This window comes from Carcharodon carcharias, chromosome 21 (genome assembly GCF_017639515.1).
Source record: "Carcharodon carcharias isolate sCarCar2 chromosome 21, sCarCar2.pri, whole genome shotgun sequence".
Taxonomy (NCBI): Eukaryota; Metazoa; Chordata; class Chondrichthyes; order Lamniformes; family Lamnidae; genus Carcharodon; species Carcharodon carcharias.
The window spans coordinates 34,240,232-34,252,326 of NC_054487.1; the positions used below are offsets into that span (position 1 = coordinate 34,240,232).

Consider the following 12,095-nt stretch of genomic DNA (forward strand, 5'->3'; position numbering starts at 1 on the left):
AGTTCCAAGGATGTAGAATTCATTTTCAGGGTTAGTAATTAAGGCAGAAACTATGTCAACATTCACAATTAAATTGGATAAGTGGGTGAAGTGATAGGTTCACCTTTTGGTCTTCAAAAGGATATAGGAACAGGGCAGCTAAGTGTGATTTGAACCATTTGCTCACATGGAGGGTACATGCTGACAAAGAATGATTGCATTGAATGGCCAGTTTCCAAATGTGGAAACTATAGTCAGAAAGCAATTTGCTCAAAATGCATTGGTTTAAATATAGAAATTCATAAATGCAAATGATGCAACACTTGATCATCATATATTGCTCAACTTTTCAACACTACCTAGTCTTAAGTGAAGAGCCCAAAAGTCTCTACATAAACGAAGGGGGAGAGAAATAGTACATCTAGAATACATCTTTGTTAAAAAATGGACTCAGCAGTTAGTACTTGGCTCTACTTACCTACTGTATCATTTACGTCAGTAGCACAACAAAGCGCAGACGTCGAAGAGGAGGATGATGCATTGCTTCCATTGGATAACCCCTGCAAAGGCTTGAAACCAGAACCGTTTCCAAATCCTCCAAAGCCAGTATTTCCAGTTGATGAAGACAGACCAGAGAATCCTTTGAAAACTCCACCACCATCAGACTGGCACATTTTAAAAAGTAAAAAGGTTAGCATGCCATTTAAAATAACAAGATTCACCAATAACTTTTATCAAATCAGCATTGTTTTGGGCTTCATGTGCAGAAATAATTGAAAAGCCACCCACTGGTGTTAAAGTCAATATCAAGATAGTGAGCCACAGAACTTTTGGTTTTTTTTGCAGTTATATGCAAGCGCAACTTTTTTTTTGAATAGTTAGGCTTTTGAAGTGAGCAGCCAATTAGTTATGAAAAAGTCAGATTTATTCATGTAATAACGGACAGAGGTTCTAAAGTTGTCATATAACATTTTAGCAAGACCTTTGGCACACACTGTACAAGTTACAACAGATGCTTTGTCAACCAACAAAATTTTCATTAAGAGATCCATTCACTGAGTTTCTCAGTTTCCATTGTATCTGTTGTGATGATGCTATCTTCAAGACCAGCACTTCTTTCTTTTCCCTCCACTATGGTGGTGCTTGGTGAGTAGGACCTTTGACCATGTCCGCTCTATTTCTCTATATTTCTGTTCTCGCCCTTGCCCTTCACTCCCAGAATCATGATAGGCCTCCACTTGCCCTTACCTTCCAACACACCAGCTTTCACGTTCAATGAATCATCCTTTACTATGTCTACCACCTCCAGCTTGATGCCAAACATATCTTTCCCTTCCCTTTTAACATTATGAAGCAAGTATTGCCTCTGTAACACCTAGGTCTATTCCTCAAGTCATCACGATCACCATTCCCTTCCCATACAAGGGCAGAAAACACAATCATTGCCTTTTAACCTCCTCCCTTCTCACCACCAAGGTTTCAAATAGATGCTGCGGGTGAAAGGGCAATTTACTTATATAATGCATTCACGGTTCACAATGGCTTGTCTTCTATATTGGGGGAGCAAAATACCTCCACTATCCACTTTGTTTCTTCATTTGTTCTGCTACCATGTCCTTTTGTCTTGTACCATTATCTCTTTTATCATTTAATCTCCCCTACTTATCACAGACCTGTCCTTTGTTCTTGCTTCCCCTTCCCCTTTCCCAGTCTCTGCACTTGCCCAAAACCTGTTACATCTTTTAACCTTTTCCAGCTCTGATGCAAGGCTGAAACGTTAACTCAGTTTTCCTCTCCACAGATGCTGCCTGCCCTGTTGAGCATTTCCAGCATTTTTTATTTTTATTTCAGATTTCCAGCAATCACAGTATTTTGCTTTTGCATTAAACTTTTTTCTTTGAATTGTTCTAGAAGTTTGCTCAAAGGTTGAGATCTTTTGCTCTGGCCAGTTAAAAATATTCAGTATATGATGCAGCAGCCCAATAAAAGGACTAAGATAATTGTGATTGTTTATGTAATTGGTATATTGAGATTTAGGATTTCAGATTTCTTCCAAGCTTCTTTGCTTTCAGCCATTATTTGAAGTTGTGAATCTTTTGATTGATGACTGCAGACCCTGATTCGCATTGCTAAGCTGTGGAGGGATACACTTCTCATTTCAAAATGAGACACAAAAGTTTTCCCACACTTAGCAAACAAAATTGAAGAGGCTAAAAATGTCAAAGGGTGGAGAGGACAGAAACAAAATAGCATTATGAGCATTATCTTATATAGCTTCCCCCCACTATCATTTTCCCACAAACTCTGATCTTCTCAATCTTGTTAAAATGATTTGATTTGACTCAGCAGTTTCATAATACCTGGAAGTACCTGCAAATATGAAGCAATTGGCAAGGAGAAATCTATGAGGGCAGAATGGCTTCTGAACATATAGGAGGTGGGTAGACTCAGTGGATGCAAGGCTTTCAGACATCTGCAGAAACTCACCAAGAATCCTAGCCTCTACCACCAAGGTCAAGGGCAGCAGATGCATGGGAATACTACCACCTGCAAGTTCCCTCCAAGCCACACACAATCTTGACTTGGAATTATATCTCTGTTCCTTCACTGCTGATGGGCCAAAATCCTGAAACTCCTTAACAGAACTGTGGGTGATCCTACAACACAAGGACTGCAGCAGTTCAAGACGGCATCTTGCCGCCACTTTCTCAAGGGCAATGAATGCTGGTCTAGCCAACGACGCCCAAATCCCATGAATGAATTTTTAAACTTCTGAAAACGCATATTCCATGTGCAGGTGGATGGCACCCAGGTTTACCTCTCCATCACCTCTCTCAACCTCTCCACTACCTCTGTATTGTCATACTGCTTGTCTGACATCTGATCCCTGGTGAGCCAAAATTTCTTCCAATTTTAAATACTGGGAAGACAGAACACATTATCTTTGGTCACCATCACAAACTTAACTCCCTCTCTCGGTCACGGTGTCAAGCCAAATCAAACCGTTCACAACATTGGCCCCAAAAACTAGCTTCTGACTCTATACCTTCTCCAAAAGCACTTCTGCAATATCAACCTTATCCCAGCCTATCTACTGTTGAAAATCAAAGTGTTGGCTGCTTCCAATGCTTTCCTGGCCAACCTGTCTTCTTCTGGCCTCCCATAAACTTTCTCTCTCACTCAAAACTCTGCTGCTCACATCATGAGCGAATCTGTACTCTTGAGTTCACGCTGAGTGCTTTCGGGCCCAGGACTACAGCTTCTGACATGCCCAAGGCTCCAATGCAAGCTCAGCAGGGTGATAGGCCTCACATGCACAGTTTCCAGATTCCCTTTGTTGGCTGGCTCCAATGAAGCAATTTAAGGAGTTTGTCCAGAAGCCAGAAAACAAAGTGGTTCTTCTTAAGCAACTGGATGGCGCCCTGACTGCAATGCATCATGTGCTTAATGAGAATAGTAAACTACTTTGTGAACTACAACCTGAAAGAGATGGATCAGCAGTGCGCCTATGTGGGGTGTGCAGCACAAAAGCTGCTCAGCTGATTGGAGTTTTAGCACAAATTAATTAGCCCACATGCCAAGGTTAGTCAGGAGCTGAAGAAGCAGCAGAAGTGCTGTTGTTAGCTCCATGCAAATGGGGCTCAGAGCAGCCCAGCAGCAGTTGATAGCTCAGGGATGCTGAAGTGAAATGAAGCTGCCTGCTCCATGAAGCTGGCAATTGAGATGAAGAGAAACCATGATGAGCAGTAGCTGATGATCAGAGAGGTGATGGTGAGGTACAGTCTGCTCAGTACAGCTGCATACCTGAAATCATGCAAGTCATCAGGTGCTGGGGTGTAGCCTGGTCAACCCAGTAGGATGCAGTCTTGGGAGAAGAGACTGAGTAACTGGGAGGTGAGTAGTCATAGGGGCAATCTAAGCTGGAGTCCAGTTGCCTGACAATTCATTGCAGGCAGAAATAGTAATAAGTTGGAGCAGGTTCTGAGGGAAATCGAGGGCTATATCCTCGAAAGAGAGGAGCTGAAATCCACATGGGGAAAACAGAGTTTCAAATAATTTTTGAGACTCACTGATTACTGACATCTGGATGGGTTGCTGAAAATTCATGGGATCTGTTTTGGTTGCGTCTGCCATTTAATGTGCAGTTTGTGGTGTGTTCAACCACAGATTGCCAGTTAATTCATGTTTACCTCCTATCAATTTAATTCTGGATTTTAGGGTATAACATAGATAGTATTGACTGTTTGCTTTGTTGTCTCTTGTATAGTAAAATTTCTTCTGTTTGTTTACTGTGGAATCTTGTGGCTTTTTCTCTTAGTAAGTAACTGGCATTTCAAATTTTGTCTACTTTACAAAAGTTACTGGTACCTAATGGGATCGTAACAAAATTGCAGGTCTTGTCCAGGATCGTAACACCATTTGAGCTTGAAGCAAATTCCATTCATCCATCACTCTTGTACTTGTTGGCCAAAATGCAGTCTGTCCATGAAGAGCCTCAATTTTACTCTTTTCATTCGGTGTTCAAATTTTAGAAACAAAAATATTTATAGTACAGAAAGAAGCCATTTGGTTCATAGTGTCCGTGACGGACGTGGACTTGCCTCCATGGACTTTACTCTTCCCATTTGTAACCCTCCTATAACTTTTGACTTCTTGTGCAATTCCCACTTCCTTTGCCCTACCATCAATGGTTATGTCTTCAGCCAACTAGGCTACAAGCCCTGAAATTTCCTCCTCAAAAATCTATTTTACCAGTTGCCCTTCAGATCTTTATTTAGTTCACTGGAAAATTTTGACTGATTTTGCTCCTTTAAAAGGGCTTTGGAGCATTTAACTATAATAAAGACAATGTATAAATGGAAATTGATTTAAGGGTGATGCAAGTGACATTGGAGCAAGGGGAATACAAGAGTTGGACTTTCAAAAGGGAAAGGATTAGGGCAATAATAAAAATGAGAGGGTGAGGGAAAAGGGAATGGACAATACAAAGGAAAAGGATTAGATGTGACAAGAGCAAAGAAGTGGCTAGAAAGGGAATTATGCTTTTTTTTTTTTACGATCCCCACCCCAAATGCAGCCTGACATATCTGCCACCTCCCAGTCAAGAGAAAATGAAAGAAAAGCAAATTGGAGACAGAAACAAAGAGCTGAGGGCAGAGACATAGGCGAACCAGAGAGAGTCACCAACACAAAGACCAGAGACAGGTAAAGAAATGGCCATATTCTCCAACTTAGGGTTTGCAGTGTCTTAGGAGATCAGCTAATAAGTATAAGGGCTGTTCATTGTTGTTCCACAGAATAACAGATACAGCTGTGAAGCTCAATCTCCAAAGCACCAGTAAAAATCCCATAATACATTAATAAAAATGGCATTCTAATTATTCAGTCACTGCAACAATGGCATAAAGACTCCAGTAATCCTGACTCTGAGCAATCTTAGATACATGTATAGCTACATAAAATTAATTCATAAATATTCATTGCATAAATTAATTGGTTGTGATTAGTTTAATAAAGACTAAATTTTAAATCTTATACTTTTATATAACTGTTCATTTCTTAATGTCACTATAAAATTTAACGAATTTTCATTTTCCCTTCACGTTTGGTAAATTATGCATTATTTCCAGTGTTCCTAATCACAGGTACTTGGTATTTTCAAGACTGTGGGACAGCAGTCACCCATGCAGCTCTGAACCACTGGCATGGCATAAGACAATGGAGCAGATGGCAATAACACTGACAGCTTCTTTACGCTTTTAAGGACACAAAAGTGGTGAAGCATCTTTCAACACACCACAGGCAATGCAACAGATGATCAATTAAAGATGGAAAAAATTTCTTGCATCTGCATGCTCCTTCTAGTCATTTTTTAAATTATGACTTTGTGGACACACAGTTGAAACTGCCCATGTAAAACTTGCCAGGCTTTAATTACACCCTCCAGCATACTCCATCAGCAGCAAAGTGTGGCCATAGCTTTTGGAGGGTACCCAATTCCCTCAAACATATCTGTACCATTTAGACAGCTGGACTACAGAATACCTGCATTGCTCTTTAGCTTAAAGCAGTTTGTGGTCTTAATTAAGGGATAAATACTGACCAAGACACCAGGTATAACTCCCCTGCTCTGCTTCAAAATAGTGCCATGGGAGCTTTCCCCTTCACACCACCTAACCTTAACAGGGTTATTCAAAGTTAAGAGAAAACAACTAGGACTCACCACAAGAGGTGAAACAAGAGAAAGGCAGAACTACTAGTTATTAGAGTGAGCCTGCTACTCGGAAGAAGAGGCTATATGGTTTTAAGAACAGCCGTAAACAGGCAACCTTGACAATGGTATACTGAAAACTAGACTTCAGCACAACCTTGCTAAATTTCTATTATAATCTTAAATAAAACTCAGCTAATACTGAGATAATGGTGAACATAACATGAAGATTTGTTTTGATTGTCATAAAAGTACAGTGCTCACTTTCAATCACCAACACCAAATCTCATGATGTTGCAACTTGTATTATCCTAAATTTTGTCAAAAGTAGTAGTGTTAATATTATGTTTGGGTTGTGCTTTGCTGCCTCAAAAAAAATCAAATTGCACGTCATTCAATGCTGTATTGTGGGTCTGCTGTTGACAAATCGATGTTACCAGTCTGGAAGATATTGATCAAAGTCCAATTTAAGACTGTGATGGGCATACATGAACCTGCTAAACAGTAAATCTTTTACTTTCTGATACACAAATTGAGTACATGCAATATTCTCTTATGTTGTGGCACTAGACTTGCTGCTAACATTTCCTAGAAGCTGTACTCCCATTTCCAGTTACCTCACTGAAAAACTGTGCCATCAACACAAAGGAAAAAGCTTGCATTTACGTAACACCTTTCACAACCTCAGGACATCTGAAAGTACTTTACAGCTAATGACCCATTTTTGAAGTGTGATGTAGGCAAGCATAACAATTAAGTCACATACAGCAAGGTCATTTGGTAGCAGAGAACTTGAGTATTGCTGAAAAACATTTTGCTGAAGCTTTTCAGCTTGCATTCATCAGGACAATTGCAAGAGTACCAATGTCAGGGGAAGCAACAACTTTATACTGTATGAGTGTGCTGATTGGTTGGTAAGTGGACTGATTGGTGAGCAGTTGAATGCACTGTCAATGGTGACTGACAGTTAACTGCCAAGCATTGTTTGAACTTTAAACCAGGTAGCTTGATTGATTGTTCAAGGCATTGCCCTGAGAACAAGCCAGCGAATGGTCACCACTTATTTTGTTTAGCTAAAACAGGTGCAATGTGTGTACATGTTCTGTCTGCAAAGAACAGGGCCAGGTGTATTAATATATGTAGCTTCCAGAACACGCAAATGCACCATACGGCGGACAATCTTAAATTAGTTGTCAGCATAATTCTTAGCACACTTGAGGATTATTTAGCAAATGTTGTCCAATTATGGAATTACATCTGATGTTGGACACTGTTTTGAGTTTTGCAAACAAGGGCTGGTTGAATATGGTCTGTACCTTGTCTGCTGCAAACACTGTTTGATAGGAACCACCAGTCTTTGGGACATATGGCCTATATATCATAGTATCATACTGGAACTGAAATTCATATACCACGTTACTCATTTGAGATATAGGCAGAACGTCTTTTTGGCTTGATGGCAGCATCCTGTTAATGGCGAATGCTACTTGGGTTACTACTGCATAGTAGCAGCATGAAACAGCTAGCTTCACCTGTTGCTCAAAGATTTTAGAGATAACATGCCCTTCCAGGGTAATGTGAGTTAGGCTGGGCACTTCTCAGGACCAAAAGTAATGGCTTTAAGCTCATTCATTGCACATATACAGCATGAAATGATGTTTGAAATGGAGCAGTCAAATGAACTCCTTTCCTTGGTGTACTAGTTAAGGAATCTGCCAGGGGGTTCTCGACCACAAGCCTACCTTCACTGGTCAATACATGCGTTGGGATTCTTACAGTTCCAACTACTATAAGATTGGCCTTATTAGCAACCTCATAATTAGGGCCCAAGTCATTTGTTTACCATGCAAGCTTGATGTTGAAATAAGGATCTCAAAGACATCCTATGGAATAATGGCTACCCTGATCAGATCATTTCACGCTGTACATTGTGAGAGAATGGATTTTTAAAAATACTTTGGGGAATATAGTGTGTTATTCTGTAAAGAAGGTTGTGTGTTTTGTGTGTGTGCGTGAGAGATTTAATTAAACTGGGCAGGAGCCTGATAAGACTCAGGTTGTCTGGGGGGGTTGGAAACATGAAAAGGATAGAGGTGTTAAGTATGGGGTACAAGTAAATAAGTTAGATCTAACATTTGCATTTTTAGATAAGTTGAGAGTTTGGTTTAATATCAAAGGGGAGTCAGGGGAACAAGAAACATGTTTGCATCTTGCAGGAGTTCCATAAGTAAACAGTAGTGGGGATATTATATTTTATTGACCCAAAAGCCTAGACAAGATGGAAACATGAAAGATCTTATATTTTGAAAGGTTTGAGCTTCAAAGAAGTATAAGAACAATGGAAAAGAAATGAAAACGTAAAAAAAACTATTTTAAAGTTGCTGTTGAGCTGGAGCTATGGAGATAGCTAGAGCTGTATGAGCTTATAGCTAAAACTCTGGGCAGGGAGAGGATGCAGTTTGAATTGCCTATATAGTCAAGCCAGAAAGGTCTTGGGCTGTAGCAAGCAGTTTTATTCTGAAGTGAATTCTACCGCAGAGTGGAAAAGGATAAAAGCCATGTGGTACAGCAGTTTGTCTTGTGTAATATTACTGGATTTCATAGTAGACATCTATAAAGGCATTGCCTGGAAGGTGTTTACTTCTGGGTTTGACCAAGCAGATTGTTTTTGGGGAATGTTTTGCAAAACTAACCTTAAATGTATAACTAATATTGTGTGCTTAAGTTTTCTCTTATTCTTGCACAGACCATATTCAACCAGCCTGTGCTTGCATAACTCAACAGTGTCCAACGTTAGATGTGATTCTGCGACTGGACAACATTTGCTAAATAATCCTCAATGTGCTAAAAATTATGCTGACAACCAATTTAAGATAGTCAGTTGGGATCGCAGTGTGGCACATTTGGGTGTACTGGAAGCTATATATATTAATACACAGGATCCTGTCCTGTCCTGTTTCAGCTAAACAAAATAACAGATAGCCATTCGGTGGTTCATTCCACAGGGCAATGCCTTGACCAGAGTCAAGCTGCCTGGTTTAAATTTCAAATAATTCTTGGCAGTTAACTATCATCATTAACTGGTATATTCAGTGCCTCTATCAATCAGAGCCCAGTTGCCAACTAGTCAGCATTCTCTTCTCATATAGTATAAAGTTGTTGCTTCCCCTGACATTGGTACTCTTGTGAATATCCTGATGAATGCAAGATGAAAAGCTTTGGCAAAATGTATTTTTTTCAGCAATATACAGCAAGGTCCCACAAAGAGCAGAGAGATAAATGACCAAATATATTTATGTTGCCATATAAATAGTTGCTAGGACACCACTCGAATTCCTCTGTTGATCTGCGAATATCATAAGGGCATGTTTTATGTCCACCTGGCAGGGCTGATAGGCCTCACTTTAATGTCTCATCGAAAGAAAGTACCTCAGTGCAATAGAGCATCAGTCTGGGGCTGGGTCTTTAGTTTCTCATGATATGGAGTACTACCACTGAGCGATGCTGGCATAGCAAGAACTAAATCAGCTGTGCAGAAACAGTGCGATTTACATATCACTGTAAATTGTTGGATTGCATGAGGGTGCCTGAACAGGGGGCCGGGGCCATGTCTAAATGGGGTCCTGTGTATCTGTAATAGTTCAACAGCCAGTAGCAGGTTGAGAATGCTGCAGCTGCATTCTTACTAGTATAGGGAATTTCTAAAAGGAATTCTACTCCCCTTGGAAAAATGCCAGGTTTCTGTTTGAGAGAAAGCAGAGATTTTTTGAAGTGCTTTTAAAATTTCAAATTAACATTAAAAAAAAAACACATTAAGTATGGAGCTATGACCCAGAAGGATCCAAGAGATCAAAATGAAGTTGATCTTGAGCCATTATACTGCTACAAGCACACTACTGACAGTCTTGCTGAAAGAAATTTTTCAGCAGACCAGTTTGAGAGAGGTACAACCTAAGTATATGGGAAATTTAAGCCTCATTAGCCTAAACCAAATAACTACATGCAAAATAGCACATAGCTATGAGCAAAATTGATCACCAAAACTGCAAAATTGGACTTGCTGATGAGGAAAATGCTAGATATTCAAAAAAGTTGGAATAAAATGGTGGGAAAGTGAATCAACAAAAGTAAACAGAAAAAACCTTAGGTGAAGTGAAATAGTTTAATGTGTGGAAATCAGAAACATCAAGTCTGCAGAAATAAGTTACAATTCGACAGTGGCAGTTACCACAGCATATCAGAGGCAGAATTAATGTGTGATAGCAAGTGTTGTGCAAAGAATTAGAACTAAATTGCAAAAATACTAGGCATCTAAAATAATCCAGGTTAAATTGCTACATCTGTGATCTACAAAAAATTAGACTGTTACATGCCAGAGATATTCCTTGCCACAGCAATTCTATCAAAATATTATATTATAATTCAGTCTGCATACTTTTGAAAGGTTATAGAGATATAGGTGGGCATATTTCATCGTTTAATTAACTTAAGTGCAACACCTTTTAAACAAAAAGTCTCCAACTTCCTACCACTTTATAAATGGCTATAAGTTCTTTTTAAAAACCTTTAAAAATTAGTTATTTCTGTCCCTCATAACAGATTCAGGGTGGACAAAAATGTTACCCAAGATAGAATGCAATTTTTTTTTTCAGAAGGAATAGGCTGTACTGCTTAAATCATAACACTAATATCGAGCTTCAACCCAGCATGCAAGATCATTATTTTTTTAAGGCCAAGTGTGAACATGAAGTAGGTTCACTGCAAATTGGAAACTAGTTCCTATGAATATCATAAAACATCCCAAGCTGTACAGCAAGCCATGGTACATTTTGATGTCACTTGTGCAAACCTCCGAGGACAGCTATGAAGGATGGATTAAATTGCACATGCATTGCTGTGAGATGTTAATACTTTTCCTGAGGCAACTACAATTTTATGTTTATGTTAAAAAATGACTACATTTGTTTCAAAGTTCAATAACTCCTATATAAAAAAATTAAACCCCGTGGAGGATATGTCCACATGCTTTAAACAAAAACTATTCCATAATCACCAACAAAACAGTTATAATGCATACTGCATTGAAAAATTAACTTTGTGCTGCCAGTGGCTGATAAAAGAAATACTGCATTAAGTGTTTAATGGCAAGCAAATACAATCTTTAGCTAAAATTTAAAAATGCCTTTTATTAGTTGACTTTTGGCCTTCCAACACTAACATTCTCTTGCAATTTGATGCTTCGATACTTTAATTTGATGTTCCTATTGTTGAACTTTCATATATAAAACATGTTTGCTGATTTAGAAGTCATACATTAAATGGAATTAACGCTGGGTAACGCAAAGGGAGACAAAGGTCATGAAAATGGGAAGTGGGCAGAAATCCATAAAAGCAGGTTGCTCCAGGATTTCTCCCGATTGGCAGAACAAGGCCCAGATCTACAGGATGAGGCAGAAGGGAGTCTTTGTGGCTGCGCCATATTTTCTCTTGTCGTTTGGTCAGTTAGGTATGCAGATTAGGGGCAATTCAAAGACATTCTTGGGCATATTATCTTGGCAATCCCTTGAATTGCAAAGCAAATCAGCTGTGAAAAGTACGAGATTATCCTTACAGGCTCCTCTGTGACCTTCATAACTAATTATATGCTGTTTGTTAACTTACTTCTAGCAATGATTGGTTGGTTCTTCTTTTAGATTTTCCCATGTTACATGAGGTCACAACAATGCTGGTGATCACCTTCATATCAACTATCATTTTTTTTGTATTTGGCGGGTGGTTTTACAGTTGTATGCCCATCCTGCCACTTACCCTCCTCACTTATCTGGGTTGGGGACCAACACTGATACATGCTTGCTTGCCTGCATTGGTGACTGTGTTCTTTTGTAGCCAGCAAGCCCCACTGAGC

At 39.3% G+C, this 12,095-nt stretch overlaps 1 protein-coding gene across 2 annotated transcripts in view; it reads right to left on the minus strand.

Annotated features, from left to right (window-relative positions):
* nup50 (nucleoporin 50) overlaps nt 1–12,095 on the minus strand; it is a 78,212-nt gene that overhangs the window by 37,635 nt on the left and 28,482 nt on the right. For both annotated transcript variants that reach the window (XM_041215576.1, XM_041215577.1), the window contains one exon: nt 458–644. In XM_041215576.1, coding sequence (XP_041071510.1) covers nt 458–644 — 187 coding nt within the window. The remainder of the gene's footprint in view (nt 1–457; nt 645–12,095) is intronic.